General features: G+C 38.6%; 2 protein-coding genes across 7 annotated transcripts; one reads left to right on the forward strand and one right to left on the reverse strand.

Annotated features, from left to right (window-relative positions):
* Nucleotides 1-4,467: 4,467 nt before the first annotated feature.
* On the reverse strand, nucleotides 4,468-10,065 carry ankrd49 (ankyrin repeat domain 49). Of its 5 annotated transcripts, none has more exons than XM_042739114.1 (3): nucleotides 9,940-10,065; nucleotides 9,221-9,464; nucleotides 4,468-5,132 (listed from the first exon to the last, which is right to left on the reverse strand). In XM_042739114.1, the coding sequence occupies exons 1-3, from the start codon at nucleotides 10,041-10,043 to the stop codon at nucleotides 4,680-4,682; spliced, it is 801 nt and encodes a 266-aa protein (XP_042595048.1). In that variant the 5' UTR covers nucleotides 10,044-10,065; the 3' UTR covers nucleotides 4,468-4,679. The 5 variants fall into 5 exon arrangements, 4 of the variants coding, with proteins under 4 accessions (XP_042595048.1, XP_042595049.1, XP_042595051.1 ...); XM_042739115.1 differs by having other exon boundaries at nucleotides 9,221-9,439; nucleotides 9,940-10,061; XM_042739117.1 differs by lacking the exon at nucleotides 9,940-10,065 and adding an exon at nucleotides 9,754-9,923 and having other exon boundaries at nucleotides 9,221-9,439.
* A 16-nt stretch (nucleotides 10,066-10,081) lies between these two features.
* Nucleotides 10,082-22,016, forward strand: LOC122139784 (double-strand break repair protein MRE11-like). Of its 2 annotated transcripts, none has more exons than XR_006156534.1 (3): nucleotides 10,082-10,191; nucleotides 10,439-10,488; nucleotides 21,780-22,016. XR_006156534.1 is itself a non-coding variant. In XM_042739118.1 (3 exons), the coding sequence occupies exons 1-3, from the start codon at nucleotides 10,331-10,333 to the stop codon at nucleotides 21,925-21,927; spliced, it is 228 nt and encodes a 75-aa protein (XP_042595052.1). In that variant the 5' UTR covers nucleotides 10,112-10,330; the 3' UTR covers nucleotides 21,928-22,016. The 2 variants fall into 2 exon arrangements, 1 of the variants encoding a protein (XP_042595052.1); XM_042739118.1 differs by having other exon boundaries at nucleotides 10,112-10,375; nucleotides 10,454-10,488.
* The last annotated feature ends 1,279 nt before the right edge of the window (nucleotides 22,017-23,295 follow it).

Genomic DNA, 23,295 nt, shown 5'->3' on the forward strand with positions numbered 1-23,295 from the left:
TAGACAGGTGGTACGTGTTGATCTGCATGGGCTTAGTAGGTTCATGAGACGGCAAGAAGACTGGGTGATCAGTGCGACGAGAACTGGATCGTCGGGCACGTTGCAGATTGTCAATGGAGATGGTCAGTTCGATGAAGCTATTAAGATCTCTGCCCTCGTCTCTGCATGCTAGCTCAGCTTGAAGATCATAATTCAGACCCTTGCGGAAGAGTACTTTTAATGTGCCGCTCACCCAGTTAGTTTGTGCCGCCAGAGTGCGAAATCGCAGGGCATAATCAGCCGCCGTCATTCTGCCTTGCGATAACTCCAATAAGCGATCTCCAGCTCCCTTTCCCTCCTTAGGATGAAAGAATACTGCCCTGAACTGTTGTAGGAAATCCTGAAAGGAGGTGAAAGCAGATCCATCGGAGCCCCATACCGCAGTAATCCATTCCAGTGCTTTCTCAGTCAGCAGTGAACAAACAAAAGCGATCCTCCCAGTATCAGTTGTATACAGCGTGGGTTACTGTTCAACAAACAGGGAGCATTGTAATAGAAATCCCTTACACTTGCTGGCGTCACCGTTCTATCTCTCCGGGAAAGCGAGACGGGGATTAACCTGGGACGGCGTCCCTGCAACGTGAGCAATGGCGGATGCTTCCGGCGTTGGTGTGGCCGCGGGAGCTGTATGGAGACTCTGAACGGCTTTGACGAGTTCCTCGGTGATAGACGTCAGTCGATTCAGCTGAAACTGGTTAGCAGCAATCTGACTGGCTTGGGCTGCCATGGTGGTATGAAGACCTTCATAAGCCGCTGGATCTCGTGTTGGCGAAGTCTTCTGTAATGAACCAGAACTCAACATGGGATCCATATGCAGGCTTTATTGCAGAGACTCGTAGTCGTACAGGCAATGGTCAATACCAGCAATATCAACAACGTAGGAAGAACAGAGAATCAAAACTCCAGTAACAAGCAAGGGTCGGTAGGTAGGCAGCAAAGGTATGGAAAGGATATCAAACAGGATCGGCAACAGGAAATCAAACACGGGTAATAACGCTCAGAAATGACAGACACAGCAAATCAAGACTTCGCGTTGAGCTGTAGTGATATGGTGCGTTCAAGTCCTCCTGGGAATTTCGTACGTACGAGGAGGGAAGTCATGCTGACGACGTGAGGTGCGTTCAAGTCAGTTTCGTCGGAGCAAGATGGTGCTGTACCTTCTTTTAATGAATAGCAAGAAATTACAGCACGGTTTAATAACTCTGCTTATAGAAAAATGCTAAACGGAGAGATGAAAAAAATGTTAAAGCCATGTGCAATGTTGCGAATCAAACAATTTTCTCGTCTAAAGGTGCACAAATGCTAGGATTTTTAGTTGTAATTCATTAACTTGCTGCTTATAACAAGATTAATGATGAACATGATAAATGACAGTTTATAGACTAGTAAACATTGAAATTCAATTAAAATTTACCGTCAACTACAGACGTTGCATCCATGTTAATCACTGACACGCCCCCGACTTGTACAGATCGGGGCTTAAAGAAAATCCCGAGCTCCCCACTGGTATTTACGATATTGTGGTGGCGTTCATGTGCATTCAACTCGTAAATACGATCAATACGAGATGACTTGAACGCACCAATAGTCCAGCTTATATACAAGTCCTGATGATGAGCACCTGTGACGGTGATCAGAGTCCAAGGACGGGGCTTGTGGGAAATGTAGTGTAGTCAGTGTAGATGAATGAGTGGATGCGTGTCTCAGTATTCAGGTGAGGGTGCCCTCTGCTGGCCAGCAGAGGGAATCACGGGGTTCGTCTCCGTGACATAGAAATTAAAATTTTTATTTAGCACACACGTGATGATAAATACAATAATCATGTTACAAACAATGCTGTTTTTTCAATTCATCAAAAAAAAAAACCTGAAAAAATTCTTCTCAGCTCTTTTCAACATTAATAATAATGATAATAATAATAGTTTTTTTGAGTAGCAAATCAGAATATTAGAATGATTTCTGAAGGATCGTGTGACTGGAGTAATGATGCTAAATATTCAGCTTTGAAAGTCAGCTTTGATTGTTCCTAATAAACTGTTTAACTGCACTTGTAAGTGAATCTCAAGTTATTTTGTGGGATAATTAAATATATATATTTTTATGTTTGTAGATTATTTAGAATATATTTATTTTGTCCTCACATTCTTTCTTGTAACTCTTCCCTCTCAGTCACACACCTGACTGCTCATTATGCAGCTCATTATGCGGGCTTTTGTCTTCTCAGGTGTAAATCACACTAATATCACGCATATTCGCATATGTCCTTTCGAAACAAAAAGTGTCTTAGAAAATTTTAATCAATCTATTGTTTTCTGTGAGTGAGTAAACAAGATGATTTTCACATCATTTTTAAGCAAAAATTCTAGGCTACAAGGTCCACGTTTGACAGTCTTGTGAACAAATGTTCTGTATATGTTTTATGACCTTATATCAGTGACTTCAAAATTTTATTTTTTTACTAACCACACATAAACCTTGTTTTCTCAAAAACACAATCATGTACATACATGCTATTTACATATTATTGTAGCCATGTTTGTATTGAGTACAATGTTTTCAGACTTGAGCCATGTATATGTTTATAAGCAACTGAAAAAAGCACAAAAGTCAGGGCATGTCAAAATTTCTCCAGGCCCCCAAAACCCCCTTAGACCACAGAGGGTTAACTGAAAAATTAGTGTTTACTATTGTCATTTTGCATTATTGACACACTATTTTCCTAATTAATGTTGTTCAGTTGCTTTGACACAATCTGTATTATTAAAAGCGCTATATAAATAAAGGTGACTTGACTTGAATTAATGAATTTAGTTAAAGGGGTGCGGAGCCAGTGGTGATTTTGTAGGCAAACATTAATGCCTTGAATTTATGCGAGCAGCTGCTGGTAGCCAGTGCAAATTGATAAACAGAGGTGTGACGTGCATTCTTTTTGGCTCATTAAAAATTTATCTTGCTGCTACATTCTGGATTAATTGTAAAGGTTTGATGGAACTGTCTGGAAGACCTGCCAAGAGAGCATTGCAATAGTCTAGCCTAGACAGAACAAGAGCTTGAACAAGGAGTTGTGAAGCTTGTTGCTAAAGAAAGTGTCTGATCTTCTTGATGTTGAATAAAGCAAATCTGCAGCACTGGGCAGTTTTAGCAATGTGGTCTGAGAAAGTCAGCTGAACATCAATTATAACTCCAAGGTTTCTGGCTATTTTTGAAGGAGTTATGGTTGATGTGCCTAACTGGATGGTGAAATTGTGATGAAAAGATGGGTTTGATGGAACCACAAGCAGTTCTGTCTTGGCAAGGTTGAGCTGAATGTGATGGTCCTTCATCCAGCAAGAAAAGTCTGTTAGACAAGCTGATATGCAAGCAGCTATCGTTGGATCATCAGGATGGAATGAGAGGTAGAGTTGAGTGTCATCAGCATAGCAATGATATGAAAAGCTATGTTTCTGAAAGACAGAACCTAGTGTGGCCATGTAGACAGAGAAGAGAAGTGGTCCAAGAACTGAGCCCTGAGGCACCCCAGTAGTTACCTCACCTCTCCAAGATTCCTCGAACAACCTATCTGAGAGGGAAGACTCAAACCACTGAAGTGCGGTTCCTGAGATGCTCTTTCCCTTTACAATTATAAAGTTTTTTTTTTTTTTTTTTTTTTAAACAAATAAATCTTTCAATGAGTAAAACTGGCTGTGTCTATAGTATTATAGATTACACAACATTAAAATATTCTTTTCAAATAATTTTTTTAAATTATTATTATTTTAAATGATTGTCCCCGGGGACAATCATATTACTCTTGTAATAGAGTAGTAGTGGCTGGGATATATTTTTAATATCAGTTCCACTTAAGAATATGTGGAAGTGATATTTCACTTATACACTTATCTAAACCACATAGTTTACATTTCAAACTTGCACATAATATACCTGTACATACAAACTATCTATTGTAATATACCTGTACATACAATTGTCAATTTGTATATTGTTATTCTTTATTTACTTGTTTGAATTTTTTTTTTAATCTGTTTTTGTCCCATAACTGTCATTCTGTTGCACTGTGGAAGCTTCTGTCACGAAAACAAATTCCTCATATATGTAAACATACCTGGCAATAAAGCTCATTCTGATTCTGATTATTTCTAGGTTTTATATTTATTCAAGATTCAGAGGACACAGATATGTTGTATTCTTTTAGAGACTACATGAAATATTTGTACTTTTAAAATTCATTTGTCACAGTGCAGAAGAAATAAAATGGTCTGCAGAAGTAATTAAAATAGTTAAAGTTTAAAAAGGGAAGCTATTTAATAATAATGAATAATAGCATCAGGGACATTTTCATATCTTCAGAATGCTGTGAGCGGAGCTGTGATTTTAAGCACATCATGCACAGAAAATGCACCCTCACATGAACACACAAATGCAAAGACATGCTTATAATTTTTTAATGATTATAATTACACATTGTTGTGAACATCTGCTTATTTCCTGCATTCTGATGACCAGTTTTTGTTTTTTATTTCTTTAAATGTCAATGTTCTCTACTATTCATAGAAAAAAAAAGTAGTTTCACATCTACATTTATTAATAATAAGACACATTTCTAAGCTTGATGTCAGAATTTCACCCTGTGCACACGTGTGTCAGTATATTTTATTACAAGGCTCTGCCATCTCAAACAGCCTGTGATGTTCACTTGTGCGATGTGCAATGTCATAAGCAGTCTCTCCTGCACTGTTTTTCAATCCTGCCTGTAGGGTGCGCTGTGACAGCAATAACTCAATCGTCTGCCCAGCTGCAGTATTTCCAGCAGCCAGTTGTAGGGGTGTGAGTCGCCCTGCTGTCAAGGCATTGACCTCTGCCCCCCAATTCAAAAGACACGAAGCTACAGTGGCATGACCCCAGCGACAGGCGCTATGTAGCGGCATCCAACCATCAGTAGTTCTTGCATGAAGATTCGCTCCAGCATTCAAAAGAGCAGAAACCACGGCATAATGGCCACTGTAAGCAGCACGGTGTAGAGGGGTGTACCCATCACTATCTTGACAATTAGCAAGTGTTGGGTCCAATGCGAGGAGATGTTCTACTGTGTCTAACTGTAAGAGAGAGAGAGAGAAACAAAAAAAAGTTTAGAAAAACAAAGCAAGAAAAATACATAGAAATGCATATATACATAATTTCTTCTCTGCCAGATGCAACTTGATATTATAGACCAATTTCCATATGTAAGGCATACTGAACATCACTGGTCTACACATAAAACTTTCAATCATCAAACTGTAACCATTAACTCCATTAAAAAAAAACATAAAAAAATTGTCGCATATCTTTGTTAGCAATTGTGAGACTGACATTACTGGAGGTAATAGGTCCCTGATAGCGAGCGACCATTAAATCAATGTTAAAAATGGTTGATTTTTCAATGTAAATCGCATTAAATCAAAATCACTTTGCACCCGCAATTAATGTTGAAAAATGTTGAAATTTGAACAAAAAAGTGTGATCAGTGTTCACTTTAGTTAGGCTCTTGACTTTTTGTACTTTAAATGGTTAGTTCCAGAGGCGTTCATGCCCATTCAAAGTGAGGGCACGTGCCCCCTCAGATTTCTGAGCCAAGTGGATTTTAAATGCAGCTTCCAAATGACAAAAAATTGCCGAATAATATTTTTTTATATATTTGATACAATCACACCAGTGTGATTAGATCGTTCAGTGCACAGCATCAGCTGCTATATTAAAATCTGCGTTCGCTGGCTGGCGCTGAGCCAAAGACAGACGCGTTCGTACAACGCTTCATGATAACCAATCAGAAACGATTCTGTTGAGCTTATAAATGCAATGGCAAATCAGAGACGTGTAGAAGAGTCATCACTGAAACGCGTTGTTTTGTTCACTTGCTCGCTGACTGAATTATTGAGAAGCACCTTGCTGCAGCCTGCAGATCGAGGCGGGGCTGCACCTGGGGCGGGGTTGCACGTGCAGCACGTCCATTTTAAATTAGCCTTGGCCCAGAGAAAACACCTGCGCTTCTGGATCATGTTTAGATATGGCTTCTTTTTTGGCCTATAGAGTTTTAGCCGGCAACTGCGAATGGCACGGTGGATTGTGTTCACCGACAATGTTTTCTGGAAGTATTCCTGAGCCCATGTTGTGATGTCCATTACAGTAGCATTCCTGTATGTGATGCAGTGCCATCTAAGGGCCTGAAGATCACGGGCATCCAGTATGGTTTTCTGGCCTTGACCCTTACACACAGAGATTGTTGCAGATTCTCTGAATCTTTGGATGATATTATGCACTGTAGATGATGATAACTTCAAGCTCTTTGCAATTTTTCTCTGAGAAACTCCTTTCTGATATTGCTCCACTATTTTTCGCCTCAGCGTTGGGGGAATTGGTGATCCTTTGCCCATCTTGACTTCTGAGAGACACTGCCACTCTTAGAGGCTCTTTTTATACCTAATAATGTTGCCAATTGACCTAATAAGTTGCAAATTGGTCCTCCAGCTGTTCCTTATATGTACATTTAACTTTTCCGGCCTCTTATTGCTACCTGTCCCAACTTTTTTAAAATGTGTAACTCTCATGAAATCCAAAATGAGCCAATATTTGGCATGACATTTCAAAATGTCTCACTTTCAACATTTGATATGTTATCAATATTCTATTGTGAATAAAATATAAGTTTATGAGATTTGTAAATTATTCCATTCCATTTTTACTCACAATTTGTACAGTGTCCCAACTTTTTTGGAATCGGGTTTGTAAGTTTAACGTGGCTTAATGCATTAAAATGGTGTTTTTAAAAGACTAAACTAAGTAAACACATTATTAATAAAGTATTATATTCACAGACAAGCAGATGAGTCCAGAATAAGAATGCAATGCGTTTAATCACGCGTTAAGCGATTTCCTCCCATAGAAATCCATTAGACTAAAAGGAAAAAGCTTAACGTGGCGTAATGCATTAAAACGTGTTTTAAAAAGCTGACCTAACTCAGTAAACATTTTTAATAAAGCATTGTATTAACAGATAAGCAGGTCATGGGAGGAAAATGCTTAACGCCTAATTAACCGCGTTGCGTTCGTATTCTGGGCTCATATCTGCTTGTCTGTGAATATAATGCTTTATTAATAATTTGTTTACTGAGTTTGGTCTTTTTAAAACACAGTTTTAATGCATAAGTCCACGTACTTTCATGTTAAATGCTTTTGAATGAAAGTGACGTGACATTCAGCCAAGTATGGTGACCCATACTCAGAATTCGTGCTCTGCATTTAACCCATCCGAAGTGCACACACACAGAGCAGTGAACACACACACACACACTGTGAACACACACCCGGAGCAGTGGGCAGCCATTTTATGCTGCGGCGCCCGGGGAGCAGTTAGGGGTTCGATGCCTTGCTCAAGGGCACCTAAGTCATGGTATTGAAGGTGGAGAGAGAACTGTACATGCACTCCCCCCACCCACAATTCCTGCCGGCCCGAGACTCGAACTCACAACCCTTCGATTGGGAGTCCGACTCTCTAACCATAAGGCCACGACTTCCCTATGTCCCAATGATTAATTTGTGAATTTGACTAGTCCAGATTAAACTTGCAGTAAACATCTCTTGATTCAATTATAGTGAGTCAAGTTAACAATAAACAACTGCATTATAGTAAAGGCTTTGTAGTAAAACTGCACAGCATTTTTAGCTTTTTTAATCAACGCCGGGTGTACTTGGAGTATGGTGTTCTTTAGCGTCACATGATAACACAATCAAACAAAAACAAACCAATCAGAGTAGGTATGCCCCAGGTGCAGCCCCGCCTCGATCTGCAGGCTGCAGCCGGGTGTACTTGGACACGGTGGCGGCGGTGCCCATGGCAGTAAAAAGCTCATTTTGTTTGGCCACCTACTGTACATCACATATTAGATTGATATTTTGACCTGCTCTTTAACAACACCGAAATAAGAGTGTGCAGAAAATGCTGGAACACCACTGTTGCTATAATCAACCACAAGTGCATACATGCCATTCACTATATAGGAATAGAAATAAAAATCTTCTTTACCTTAAAGAAATTTGCAGGGAAATATATAACTATAAACTATTACTTCTAGGGCTGTCAAGATATCAGATTTTTCACTACATGATTATCGTGGCCTTATTATCTTGAAAATAAATAAATAAATAAATGCTATCTGTCAAATTAATCTTTCTTTCTTTATTTATTTTGACCAATGAATCACACCATTGCATACAAAAGGAACAATTACACTAGACAGAAGAGATTAATATGCTAACAGTTTTAGTTTAGCACAGATATATTTTTACTCCAAACTTGCCTTATAGCGTCGATCAAGTGTTTGAAATAACTTTGTTCTGTGAACTGATTCTTATTTTATAGTATTCTATACAGTGATAAAGGCTATGTGGATTATAATTGCAATATAAATATACATTACCCATATGAAAATACCTGAGATACCCCTAATTGACAAGATAACAATATATCATTATTTAAATATCACGATTATCATCAATACCAGTACCATGTAACCAGTACCAGTAAACGGTTTGTTTAATTTGAGAAAAATATAAACTTTGAGAAAAATAAAACATTTAATGGGGCCCTAAGAAATAGTTTATTTTTTTTTTGTTAAACTTTTAATAAATTGTTAACTGTACACTGACCAAATTTGATGTAAATCTGTTTAAATCTCTAGAAGGAGTTTTTTTTTTTTTTTTTTTTTTTAATACAACAGCACAAAACTTGCATGTTTAGGCCCTCAAAAATGATACATTTTGGAGAAGAAGAAGAATCTGAGCAATTCCAATAGGGTCCTTGCACCACCGGTGCTCGGGACCTAAAAGAAAACAAAAAACCTATACAGATATTCAGGAAAAAAATAAACGGAAAAAGCTGAATTGGAAACAAAAATAAATAAATAAAATAAAATGGAATTTGTGAAAAAATTAAACAAATATCATTGGTTTGTAAACAGTGGTCTTTCCTCATACATTGTATATATTTTAAACTTTTCTTGTTCTTACTTATTCAAGCTCTCTCAACTTATATACAGTTTGTCAATTGATATAGGAGGGAGACCCTTGTGCACCCTTCAAAGCCTGAAAACACAGAGCATATAAATTCCAATTTACCTCATAATATATATGAAATATGTTTGCTTACTCTGTTCCTCTCAGCGGCCCATAATATCAGTTCAGTTGGAGTGTTTTGTAATTTAAACTCCTGTTGCTGATACCATTCTTCAGTGTGACAAGTTTCATCATCATCTCCTTCCTCCTCATCCACCCAGCCGCTCTTTGACCCTACTGGGATCATGTGACCATGAGACTCCAGCAAGTCAAGCTGGTTAAAGTCTTCTGGAAAATCCATCACTGAGTCCACCTTTAGAGCAAGAGAGAGCGAGAGACTATGTGTGTGTTTGGGGGGTGTGTGTGTGTGTGAGAGAGAGAGAGAGAGAGAGAGAGAGAGAGAGAGAGAGAGAGAGAGACATTTTGGGGGGTATGGGGTACATTATTTGGACCAGTTTTACAGCATAGCAAAAAGAGAAGTGAACAGCCTGATTGCATTTTCTTCCAGTTTTTACAGAAACTGTAGTGCATGCATTTAAGCATTTAACACTGGTGCAATCACAAAACATTTTTTCTTAACTTATGACAGAAATATACCAGAAATTAATTATTATTAATTAATATTACCAGAAATATAATTCATTGTATTATTGTGCACCATCTGATTCCATAACTGAATCTTGGAGCCACCTTAGTCTCTTTTTCAATAGGCTGACAGATCACTTCATATCGATAAAACCATCGTTTAAACTATTAAAACATGTATTTCATGTATTCTCATCGCATAACGTATTTCACACAAAATAAACTCACCGATAGCTAGCCTTTTTCACATTGAGTACGTACGACACAACATACACAGATCTAGTACGGAAACGGGCTTGACGCTGGGAAATGTAGTTTTTTGCGTCGCCCATTCTCCTATACCTAATGAATCTCCAAACTACATTTCCCAGGATTAAAAAAAACTTCCCGCGAACATAAGCTTGACTACTTCCATAGTGGGAGGGACACAATTGCTTCTTTGTAAACGTGCGATAGTGAGCGCTTTGATTCTTTTCATAGGTAAAGTGCTATTTATTTTGCTTCGAATTAACAATCAGGGCAGGCGAAATATTCAAGTCCAGTCTGAAACACGTTGCAGCCGCTTTATTTAGTACAGTTTTTTTTTTATTCAAATATACTCTTACGAGCAAATTATGGCATGTACAACATATCTTATACAGTCTGTAGCATTCTCTGCGTGAAGGTATAGTTACTTTATCTCTAGATCAAGATCAACAGATTTTAAACTCTCTATTTCTCTGATCAGCGTCATCATTTGCAGTGTCTACACAGTATGACATCAGCTGGAAACACCATGTGAGTATAATTTAACTTTAGCCACAGTTGAGGTCAAAAGTTTAAATACACCTTGCAGAATCTGAAAAATGGTAATTATTTTATCAAAATAAGAGGGATCTGAAGGTCTGGCTACACGAGACTAGAGAGGGATTGTGGATGATTTGTTAGTTTTAGCTGATTTCTGCGAAAGAAATTCTCCTCTCGGTAATCAGGGGCTGGCACGAAATGCGACTGCGGTCAGGCCAGCCTCCACTTTAAAAAAACACGGTCATTCTATCCGCCACATTATTTTGTGGTGGGCGCATATACTACTCGTTACGGTAATAGCGCGTAAAAACCCAGATCAAACGAAAAGTCATTTTTGGCTTTCATTTATTGAGCCAATTTCTCTGCACATAATGAAGGAATGAATTAAAAAAGCTCTGATATGAATGACCTAAATAAATAAATCATTTTAAAAAAGGTCTTGTTTTAAATCAATACATTAATAAATTAATTAATTAATTCATTTAAAAAAGGCCTGATATGAATTATAGATAAATAAATAAACAAATAAATAAACAAGTTTAAAAACGGTCTGATAACATGAAAATTCTTTTCATTTAATAATAATATTACATGTAGAATTTCCAAGTAATATGAAAACAGCTGTCTGGTGAGAAATAACAAAATAAAAGCCTTTTAAAAACTCCTGTTTCCCCCAAAAAGTTTAACTTTAGATAAACAGTACACCACTCCAGGATTTCATTCCCCCAATGTCAGGACTGTCAATCATATAGGAACAGTTTGTCTTTGATTTCAGATAGCTCTAAAGAGGAAAATCCCGTTTCTACAAACCAGTTTCAATTCAGATTGACAGTCCACTACCCCAGGGTGTCCCTCAGCCAATTTCTGGACGATCTGATGTTGCATTACATAATAAAAAAATCTCATATTTCACTTGTTCTGCCTGTGATTTTGAATAGCTCTAAAAGGGGAACTCCCTGTTTCCACAGACTAATTTCAATTCAGATTAGTAGTCCAGTACACCAGGGTGTCCCTCAGCCAGATTCAGAACGATCTGATGTTGCATTACATAATAAAAGCCCTCCAAAATCTCATATTTCACCTGTTCTGCCTGTGGTTTTGAATAAGCTCTAAAAAGGAAACTCCCTGTTTCCACAGACTAATTTCAATTCAGATTAGTAGTCCAGTACACCAGGGTGTCCCTCAGCCAGATTCAGAACGATCTGATGTTGCATTAAATAATAAAAGCCCTCCAAACTCTTATATTCTACCTGTTCTGCCTGTGACAAAAAAAAAAACTAAAAACGAAACTCCCTGTTTCCACAGATTAATTTCAATTCAGATTAATAGCCCAGTACCACAGGGTGTCCCTCAGCCAGATTCAGAACGATCTGATGTTGCATTACATAATAAAAGCCCTCCAAAATCTCACATTTCACCTGTTCTGCCTATGATTTTGAATAGCTCTAAAAACAAAACTCCCTGTTTCCACTGACTAATTTCAATTCAGATTAATAGTCCAGTACTCCAGGGTGTCCCTCAGCCAGATTCAGAATGATCTGATGTTGAATTACATAATACAAGCCCTCCAAAATCTCATATTTCACCTGTTATGCCTGTGATTTTGAATAGCTCTAAAAAGGAAACTCCCTGTTTCCACAGACCAGTTTCAATTCAGATTAAGTGTCCAGTACCCCAAGGTGTCACTCAGCCAGTTTAAGGACGATCTGATGTTGCATTACAAAATAAAAAACTACAAACTCTAAAAACTCATATTCTGCCTGGTTTGCCTGTGATTTTAAATGGCTCTAAAAGGAAACTCCCTGTTTCCACAGACCAGTTTCAATTCAGATTAATAATACAGCACCCCAGAGTGTCACTCCCACAGATGTCTGGATCTGATGTGTAATTACAGAATAAACATCCCCCAAAACAATTTTGTCTGTCAATGCTGATAGTTATACAAATTAAACTCCCTGTTTCCACAGACTATTTTCACTTCAGAGTGATAGTACACCTGCTCAGAGAGTCACCCACACAATGTCAGGACTATCCGATGTATAATTTCAAAATCAAAGTAATCTAAAACCTCATATTTAAGCTGCTTTGTCTGTCAATTTGGATTTGTTTATAAAGGAATCTCCCTGTTTCCAAAGACCACTTTGACTTCACATAACCAGTACACCACCTCATTGTTGCTCCCACAATGTCAGGGTTATATGGTGCAATATTACAAATTTCCTTCCTTGAAGTCCTTCAAAACCTTATAAGATGTTTTGTATAACAGTTTAGATTGGTGTAAAATGGAAACACTGTTCCCACAAACCATTTTCACTTTAGACTGATAGCGCATCACCTCTGGATGTACAGATTATAAAACTTGGCAAATGTGGATGGCGAGGCCCAGCCGCACACCGCTAGACCAGACCCAGGAAGAGGCAATGCCTCTGGTTGACTGGGCTCTTACTCCCATTGGGCATTGAAGGCCCAAATAAGTGTATGCTAGCATAATAGCATCAATTATCCATTTGGAAAGTCTCTGCTTCGTGACCGGAGAACCCTTGGTGCGGCCACCGAAGCATGTAAATAGCTGATCCGACTTCCTGAATGGGGCGGAGTGCTCAACATAGACTTTCAACACCCTGACGGGGCAGAGTAAATTCAACTCTTGGTCTTGCTACGAAGGAGGAAGCGCTAATAGAGTTATTACCTGTGCTTTGAATGGAGTAGAGAGCACCTTAGGTATGTAACCGTGCCTTGGTTTCAGGACGACTTTAGAATTGTTGGGGCTCACAGATAGCACCTGCAGATCTCCCATATGCTTTACTGATGCTAATGCTAGTAGCAGAGCAGTCTTAAGTGTCAGGGGACAAAGGTCAATGGACTGTAGCGTCCTCAAATGGGCAGCACCATGTAGGGAGGGTGATGGGGGGAGGCGGGTTGAGCCTTCTAGACCCCTTCAGAAAATGAACAACTAGATTGTTCCTGCCCACCGATTGGCCAGCTATAGAAGCGTGAGAGGCTGCTATGGCTGCTAAATAGACCTTGAGCATGGAAGGGGAACAACCCTAATCTAACAGCTCTTGCAGGACGGACAATACCAGAGATATGTCGCAGGAGATTGGGTCTGCGCCACAGGCTATACACCAGGCGGACCCTTTAAGGGCATAGAGGCGTCTTGTAGACTGCTCTAGCTTGAGAGATTGCGTTTAGCACGTTCTCGAGTAGGTTTGCAAGCTCCCATCGAGAGGCCAAAGGTGCTGAGCCGTGAGAGCAGCTGACGGTGTGGGCTTCTTGGGATGCTGAGTCAGCACATTCTTGGAGCGACTGGAAGCAGCCGTCAAACTGGAGCGCTTTGGCAGTCATTTGCCTGTGATGACTTCTGTGCAGCGGTAAAGGTTTCGGCGAAACCCTCAACTGCAGGTCCAAACAGGACAGCAGCCGCAGAGAAACGCTGGTCTGGAAGGGAGAAGTGGACAGGTGAAGCCTCTCTTAGTGGAGAGAGCGAGGCATGAGGAGGCTCAGAGATCCTCTGCCACGCTGCTTTTTTCTCACAGGAGCAGGAAGAAAGAGGGAGGTCACGAGGGACGAAGTTGCTCTCTGAAAAGAAAGAAGCACCCTGGGGTACTGGACTATTAATCTGAATTGAAATTAGTCTGTGGAAACAGGGAGGTTCCTTTTTAGAGCCATTCAAAATCAAAGAAAAAACTGGTCACATGAGTTTTTGGAGGGCTTTTATTTTGTAATGCAACATCAGATCATCCTTAAACTGGCTAAGTGACACCTCGGAATACTGGACACTTAATCTGAATTGAAATTAGTCTGTGGAAATAGGGAGGTTCCTCTTTAGAGCCATTCAAAGTCAAAGACTAAACTGGTCATATATGAGTTTTTGAAGGGCTTTTATTTGGTAATGCAACATCAGATTGTCCTTAAACTGGCTGAGTGACACTTTGGGGTACTGGACACTTAATATGAATTCAAATTAGTCTGTGGAAACAGGGAGTTTCCATTTGGAGCTATTCAATTTCACAGGCAGAAAAGGTAGAATATAAGTTTTTGGAGGGCTTTTATTTTGTAATGCAACATCAAATCGTCTTTAAACTGGCTGAGTGACACCTTGGGGTACTGGACAATTAATCTGAATTGAAATTAGTCTGTGGAAACTGGGAGTTTCCATTTTAGAGCTATTCAAATTCACAGGCAGAACAGGTTGAAAATTAGTTTTGGGAGAGCTTTATTTTGTAATGCAACATCAGATCGTCCTTAAACTGGCTGAGTGACACCTTGGGATACTGGACAATTTATCTGAATTGAAATTAATCTGTGAAAACAAGGAGTTTCCATTTTGGAGCCATTTAAAATCATACACAAAACTGGTCATATATGAGTTTTTGGATGGCTTTTATTTTGTAATGCAACATCAGATTGTCCTTAAACTGGCTAAGTGACACCTTGGGGTACTGGACACTTAATCTGAATTGAAATTAGTCTTTGGAAACAGGGAGTTTCCGTTTAAGAGCTATTCAAATTCAGTTAGAACAGGTTGAATATGAGTTTTTGGAGGGCTTTTATTATGTAATGCGACATCAGATCGTCCTGAACCTGACTGAGGGACACCCAGGGGTACTGGACTATTAATCTAAATTGAAATTAGGCTGTGGAAACAGGGAGTTTTGTTTTTAAGAGCTATTCAAAATCACAGGCAGAAGAGGTGAAATATGAGATTTTGGAGGGCTTTTATTTTGTAATGCAACATCAGATCGTCCTTAAACTGGCTGAGTGACACATTGGGGTACTGGACACTTGATCTGAATTGAAATTAATCTGTGAAAACAAGGAGTTTCCATTTTGGAGCCATTTAAAATCATAGACAAAACTGGTCATATATGAGTTTTTGTGGGGCTTTTATTTTGTAATGCAACATCAGATCGTCCTTAAACTGGCTAAGTGACACCTTGGGGTACTGGACACTTAATCTGAATTGAATTTAGTCTGTGGAAACAGGGAGGTTCCTTTTTAGAACCATTCAAAATCAGACAAGTGACACCTTGGGGTACTGGACACTTAATATGAATTGAAATTAGTCTCTGGAAACAGGGATTTTTCATTTTGGAGCTATTCAATTTCACAGGCAGAACAGGTAGAATATAAGTTTTTGGAGGGCTTTTATTTTGTAATGTAACATCAGATCATCCTGAAACTGACTGAGGGACACCCTGGGGTACTGGACAATTAATCTGAATTGAAATTAGTCTGTTGAAATAGGGAGTTTCCTTTTTAGAGCCATTCAAAATCAAAGACAAAACTGGTCATATATGAGTTTTTGGAGGGCTTTTATTTTGCAATGCAACATCAGATCGTCCTTAAACTGGCTGAGGGACACCTTGGGGTACTGGACACTTAATCTGAATTGAAATTAGTCTGTGGAAACAGGGAGTTTGAATTTTGGAGCTATTCAAATTCACAGCCAGGAGAGGTAGGACGAGTTTTTGGGGGCTTTTATTATGTAATGCAACATCAAATCGTCCTTAAACTGGCTGAGTGACACCCTGGGGTACTGGACACTTAATCTGAATTGAAATTAGTCTGTGGAAACAGGGAGTTTCCGTTTAAGAGCTATTCAAATTCACAGGCAGAACAGGTTGAAAATTAGTTTTTTGGAGGGCTTTTATTTTGTAATGAAACATCGGATCATCCTGAAACTGACTGAGGGATACCCTGGGGTACTGGACTATTAATCAGAATTGAAATTATTCTGTTGAAACAGTGAGTTTCCTTTTTAGAGCCATTCAAAATCAAAGACAATACTGGTCATATATGAGTTTTTGGAGGGCTTTTATTTTGCAATGCAACATCAGATCGTCCTTAAACTGGCTGAGGGACAAAATATTCTAAATTTATTTTTACTCAACATTTTAAGTCATTTTCATTTTTATCAGACCATTTTCCAAATATTTGTATTATTTTGAATTTATGTATGTATGTATGTATGTATGTATTCATTCATTCATTCATTGACAGAGAAACTGGCTCAATAAAGGAATGCCAGAGATCGCTTTCCCCTTTGATCTGACTTTTACACACCATTACCGTAATGCCTAGTATCTGCGCGAACCACAAAACAACGTGGCGGCTAAAATGACCGTGTTTTTTAAAGTGGAGGCTGGCCTGACCGCAGTGAAATACGGCAGCGACACTTCCAGCAGCACAGACTTTCTTCGCTGGCCAATTACATAATTTGATATCATACTTTTTTTATTTTAAAAACTACATTTCAACCACTGGACTGTCATTTTCTGCATTTATCATGAAATTTGTTAATAAAGTCAGTTTATGTTTGATATTAGCTGTGTAATCGTCCAGGTTGCTTTAGGGACCGTCTGCAAATTTACGTCACAGTACAAAACGAAGTTCAATAATTCATTCAAATTAATGTTTGCACTGCAGGGCTGTAGTAAAAACAATAGTAATACAAGCTTTACAGTTTGCCAATGTGTTATATTTAAATGTTAAAAGTCATTTTATTTAAACCTCACTGGAAGTTTTAACCCATTTGGTGGAATTGTTATTTGGTCCCTTACACATCAAGTGCTTCGATAGCACTTCAAAGCTTTCTCCGGTTTAAATTTACTGCTACATTACGCGTAGACTCTGTGTACTAGCAGCTGCTTTATGTGAAATCACTGACCTGATGGAATTTACCGCAGATTAGAGAACCGGCTTTACTGACGAGATGCGCATTAATTATCGGCCGATATTTATCGTGCACCCCTACATTACAGCCAAACTAATTTCCTTATTATAAAGACAAAGCCTTTCAAGGTAAAAACAAAAAAAAGGCAGATATTTAGGCCAAGAGGGCAAAGATAAAAATCTTTTTTTCTTATTTTTAGTAACAAAGATAAAAGAATGACAAAGATACACATAACATACAAATAAAACAAACAGTGCTTTATTTTCAGGTACAATAGGTGTATTTAGCAGGAGCATTCAAGAAATTGAATAAATTTGAGTAAATAATGACAAATTAAATTTTAGGGTGATCTACCCCGTTAATGACAGTCTGCTGCATGTTTAATAGGCCTACTGTCCCTTTAAGACGCATCTAATATACAGTTTACTTTCATTTTAGACATAACCAACATGATAGTCTACATGTAAACCTTGTGTGTTTTGACAGGATTAGCACAAAATATAACTTCGTTCAATAAACAGGCGCTATTTGACAGGCTTTAGCGCGCGTGCGTGCTTCAAGTGTATGGTTGCTCAGAAAAAGCACAGGTCAGACCAGCGTGTGAATGAAACATTTAATAGCAAATGCAAATATTAAGAGAGTAACTTCTGTGAGAGTAAGTTTCCTTCAGATATATATTCATATAAAACACCCACTACATGTTTTGATTTTGAAATGTGCAGTGCTCATGTTTATTCAACAAAGTCAAACACCACAAATAAATCAATGTATGGGAAATACTGCTAATGTATATTGAAATATCGGAAATGTGTTTAAAAATCATGTCACCGTTATTGAAAAAAATTATATTGCGATACATATTGATATTGAATTATTGTCCAGCCCTAGGCGATCTCTATATTTTATTGCACTGAGCGTTCCTTCTACTCTGACGAGTTCCTCAGTCCCTGCCAATGAAAAACAGCATGAGGCTGCTACTTTACATTTGGGATGCTACTGTGCAGGTGATGAGCAGAGCTGGTTTCCTTCAAAAATGATGCTTAGAATTGAGGTTCATCAGACCAGATAATCTTGTTTCTCAGAGTCTGAGGGTCCTTTAGGTGCTGTTTTATAAATTCAATCGGCAGAGTGTTGGATTGATGTTTGTCCTTCTGTAGATTTCTCCTATCTTCACATGTGATCATGGAGCTCGACTAGAGTGACTATCAGGTTCTTGGTCACCACACTAACCAAAGCCCTTCTCCATCAGTTGCTCAGTTTGGCTAAGAGGCCAGCTCTAGGAAATCATGGTTGTTTTAAACTCTTCCACAGATGTGTGGTTTGACGCAAACCTGTTTCTGAGCTCTCCAGGCAGTTCATTTGACCTCAGTGCTTGGTTTTTGCTCTGATATGCATTATCAGCTGTTAGACCTTTTATTAAAGGGATAGTTCACCCAAAAATGAAAATTATGTCATTAATGACTCACCCTCATGTCGTTCCAAACCCGTAAGACCTCCGTTCATCTTCGGAACACAGTATAAGATATATTATAATTAATAAAACATCCATCACTCCCTCCATTGAAAATGTATGTACGGTATTCTGTCCACGTCCAGAAAGGTAATAAAAACATCTTCAAAGTAGTCCATGTGACATCAGAGGGTCCGTTAGAATTTTTTGAAGCATCGAAAATACATTTTGGTCCAAAAATATCAAAAACTATGACTTTATTCTGCATTGTGTTCTCTCCCGGGTCTGTTGTGAGCGCGTTCACAGCACTGCAGTTTAGTGATATCCGGTTCACGAACGAATCACTCGATGTAACCGGATCTTCTTGAACCAGATCACCAAATCAAATTAAATCGTTTGAAATGGTTCGCGTCTACAATAAGCATTAATCCACAAATGACTTAAGCTGTAAGCTTTTTTAACATGGCTGACACTCCCTCTGAGTTCAAATAAACCAATATCCCGGAGTAATTCATTTACTCAAACAGTACACTGACTGAACTGCTGTGAAGAGAGAACTGAAGATGAACACGTAGCCGAGCCAGATAACGAACGAAACATTGGCTCGTTCTCGAGTGATGAACCGGTTGCATCGGTTTTCGGATCACCAGTAGTGATGGGAAGTTCTGTTCTTTTCCGCGAACCGGTTCTTTCGGACAGTTTGATTTAATAAACCGGTTGCCGAAAACGGTTCACCAGTTCTTTTGCGCTCGACGTAATGACTTCATTGGCGATGATTGCCCTTGATTCAAGCCTTCGGTTTACCCGCGCTCATAACATTAGCACAGAATCAGGTCAGAATCAATCATCAAAAGAACCAGTTCGGTTCAGATGCGCTGTGTGTCAATCTGCTTCACGATGAATCACGCATGCTCAGTATCATCAGCTCCTCGGTTCTCGAACCGGACGTGTCCGACAGAAACGGTTCTTGACTCGAGAACGAGTCAATCTTTCGTTATCTGGCTCGGCTCGGTGTTCATCTTCAGTTCTCTCTTCACAGCAGTTCAGTCAGTGTACTGTTTGAGAAAATTAATTACTCCGGGATATTGGTTTGTTTTAACTCAGAGGGAGTGTCAGCCATGTTAAAAAAGTTAACAGCTTAAGTCATTTGTGGATTAATGCTTATTGTTGACGCGAACCCTTTCAAACGATTCAGTTCGATTTGGTGAACTGGTTCAAGAAGATCCGGTTACATCGAGTGATTCGTTCGCGAACCGGATATCACTAAACTGCGGTGTTGTGAACGCGCTCACAACAGACCCGGGAGAGAAGACAATGCTGAATAAAGTTTTTGATATTTTTGGACCAAAATGTATTTTCGATGCTTCAAAAAATTCTAACGGACCGTCTGATGTCACATGGACTTCTTTGAAGATGTTTTTATTACCTTTCTGGACATGGACAGTATACCGTACATACATTTTCAATAGTGGGACAGAAAGCTCTCGGACTAAATCTAAAATATCTTATACTGTGTTCAGAAGATGAACGGAGGTCTCACGGGTTTGGAACGACATGAGGGTGAGTCATTAATGACACAATTTTCATTTTTGGGTGAACTATCCCTTTAAGACATGTGTGCCATCCCAAATCATACCCATTTAATTGAATTTGCCACAGGTTAACTTCACATGAAATGTAGTAACATCTACAAGCAAAATGAATGCTCCTGAGCTAAATTTAAACTGTCTATGAAGTACATGTAAGTAATAAATATAATGTTTAACATTCAATATTCACGCCTGTATAGCGGATATGCGCAAGCTGATAAGCAGAACACGCTGAGTGGATTGAGCGCACGGCGGCACAGATGTGCAAGCTTGTCAAGTTAATATCTCAGACATCACTGGAAAGTTTGTAGTTCAGTCGGATATGTCAAAAGAAAGTAAGTATAACAATGCACAAGTTACTAAAGTTATGTGACAGTAAGGAGAGAGAGAGAGAGAGCGAGAGAGAGTCCGAGAGCGCGCACTGTTGCATGATCATGATTGCTGTTCACTCCATTAGTGCATACATTTGAATTAAAACTAAATCGTAAATATAAAACAAACAAAAATTATAGGGGCATTCACTATAAACAACATTTATTTTAAACGTCAAGAATACACAACTTTATTTAACGCAGTAGTGAAACTAGCAGACTGTGTGAAATGCGCTAGGCTGTAAGTTTTTCTCTCATTCTGCACCAATACAAACGTGTGTGTGCTGCGTATGTTTAGCTTGCTTTAAGACCAAAGTATACTTCAGTTTTTACGCGTGCACGAGGGTCCGTGGACAAGGCGCATGACGCAATTTACATTACCAAAATAGTACACGTGCACTCGTATAATATATAACGAGTAGTTCTCTGCATTAATTTAGGAAAACGTTTTGTGATTACAGTATTAAGCTGCTGCAATGGAGCAGCTCTAATGCACCATTAAAATGAACAGTGAAAGTAACAAAAGCTTATACAATACATTTGAACAGGTATAATTAAGTGTGGAAATAACTGAAGGTAATATCTTTTACTACATAAAGCCAACTAACATTCATATTATTCATATTATTATTATTATTATTATTATTATAATTCTTATGAATAATAAAGTATGAATGCTTATGCAATGGAATAATTTTAGTTTTTTTATTTTTAATAAATTTGTAAAGATGTTAAAAACCTGTGTTTTTGCTTTACAATTATGGTGTAAAAAAAACTCATTTAAAGCAGTTTAACATAAGGCAGCAACAAAACAAAATGTGAAAAAAAATTAAGGGGTATGAATACATTCGCAAGGCACTGTATATGTAAACATCTTTTGTGAAAATTTTGTATGGTCCCTCTTATTTTGGTCAAATAATTAACTTTTTGCAGATTCTGCAAGGTGTATTTTAACTTTTGACCTCAACTGTTGTTTAAAGAGCAAAATGCCATTAATTGTTTGATCAGAAGGTGATTGTAACACTTATGTTCAGCAAACTTTGTGAACATGACCCCTCAAAACTACAGTCTGAAATGTAAGCTTTGATGTTTGCAGATTGTTTTTTTTTTTTTGCAGCTGTCATTTACAGCTACTCTACCATTCATTTACAATAATCTTTTAACTGTTATCTGCCAACATTTTTATTTTTTTATAGGGACGACGAGGACACATTCAAGATCCTCATTGCTACTGACATTCACCTCGGTTATCTAGAGAAGGATGCCATAAGAGGAAATGACACGTTCGTAACCTTTGATGAGATCATGAAACAAGCCGTGCAAAATGAGGTGGGAATGGAATAATGTGGACATATTTTTTGTGACTTTGTGGTGATTTTGTAGTAAACAATTTGTGAAATGATTACATAAATTTATAAAAATCCGTCCAAGAATTGTCTCCCTTTCAATTTGTGAATTGTAATTAAATTGAATTGGGGGGTGGGGGACTCTCAGTTTCTACAGCTACTGTGCAGGTTTCTCTTTGTGAGGTTTGGTTATCAGTGACTGAAACGCACTGCCAGTCTGCATAGAGAGGATCTTGAGACTCCAGTAGCTTCAAACACCTTGTCTGCTGCCATATTTCACGAGAACTGTGACTTGCTTAACCCTCTGGAGTCGACTAGCGCGGATACACGTTTTGTGGCATATACTCCTGATAAGACTGAAAAGAACTTAAATTACACTTTCAGTTTTGATCGTACAGATAAGAGCAATACATGGGGAAGTCGTGGCCTAGTGGTTAGAGAGTTTGACTCCTAACCCTAAGGTTGTGGGTTCGAGTCTCGGCCGGCAATACCACGACTAAGGTGCCCTTGAGCAAGGCACCGAACCCCCAACTGCTCCCCGGGCGAGCGACGCAGTACAAATGGCTGCCCACTGCTCCGGGTGTGTGTATATGGTGTGTGTGTGTTCACTGCTGTGTGTGTGCACTTTGGATGGGTTAAATGCAGAGCACAAATTGTGAGTATGGGTCACCATACTTGGCTGTATGTCATGTCACTTTCACTTTTCCACTTTTTTACATCAATGGAATCTGTAAAGGGTCTACTTTTATTTGTATACACGCATAATAACAACAAAACTTTGTGCATTTATAAAATAACGAAAACAAACCGAGTGCGCTGTCTGCCGCATTGGTTCTGTGTGATCTTCATTTAAAAACGTGTCATTAAAATGAACTGTAACTCCACAAATACTCAACACAGAGACATGAGAGAGATATATAGAAAGCTTGACATGTCTACTTTTAAACTGAGCAAGTCTTATCGAAAACAAATATTCTGTGATAAAGTAATCCACATGAAAACAATGCGATGTCCAGTCTTTCACATCTCCCTTCATTATATCTAATGCGCCCGCGCACTGACCGCACTATTGATATTACAGTCGTCTAACTTAAGCTTGCGGTGGGTAAACACCCACTTCCCAGCAAACAAAGCAGCAAGACTGTACTTTGCGTTTTTTAAATGTTACTGTTCGCTTCATACTGAGAGGAATAAGACATAATTCACCCCAATAAGACAGCTGAGAGAAATTATTTGGATTACCTCAGAAAGAAGAATGAAGCGGCTTGACCCAGCAGAGATCATAAACATGAGTAAGTCTTTTTTTATTAATCTACTTGTAGTAGTTTTCATATAACTTGTACACATTTTACTAGTTAGACTTTTT

This window comes from Cyprinus carpio, chromosome B15 (assembly GCF_018340385.1).
Source record: "Cyprinus carpio isolate SPL01 chromosome B15, ASM1834038v1, whole genome shotgun sequence".
NCBI lineage: Eukaryota > Metazoa > Chordata > Actinopteri > Cypriniformes > Cyprinidae > Cyprinus > Cyprinus carpio.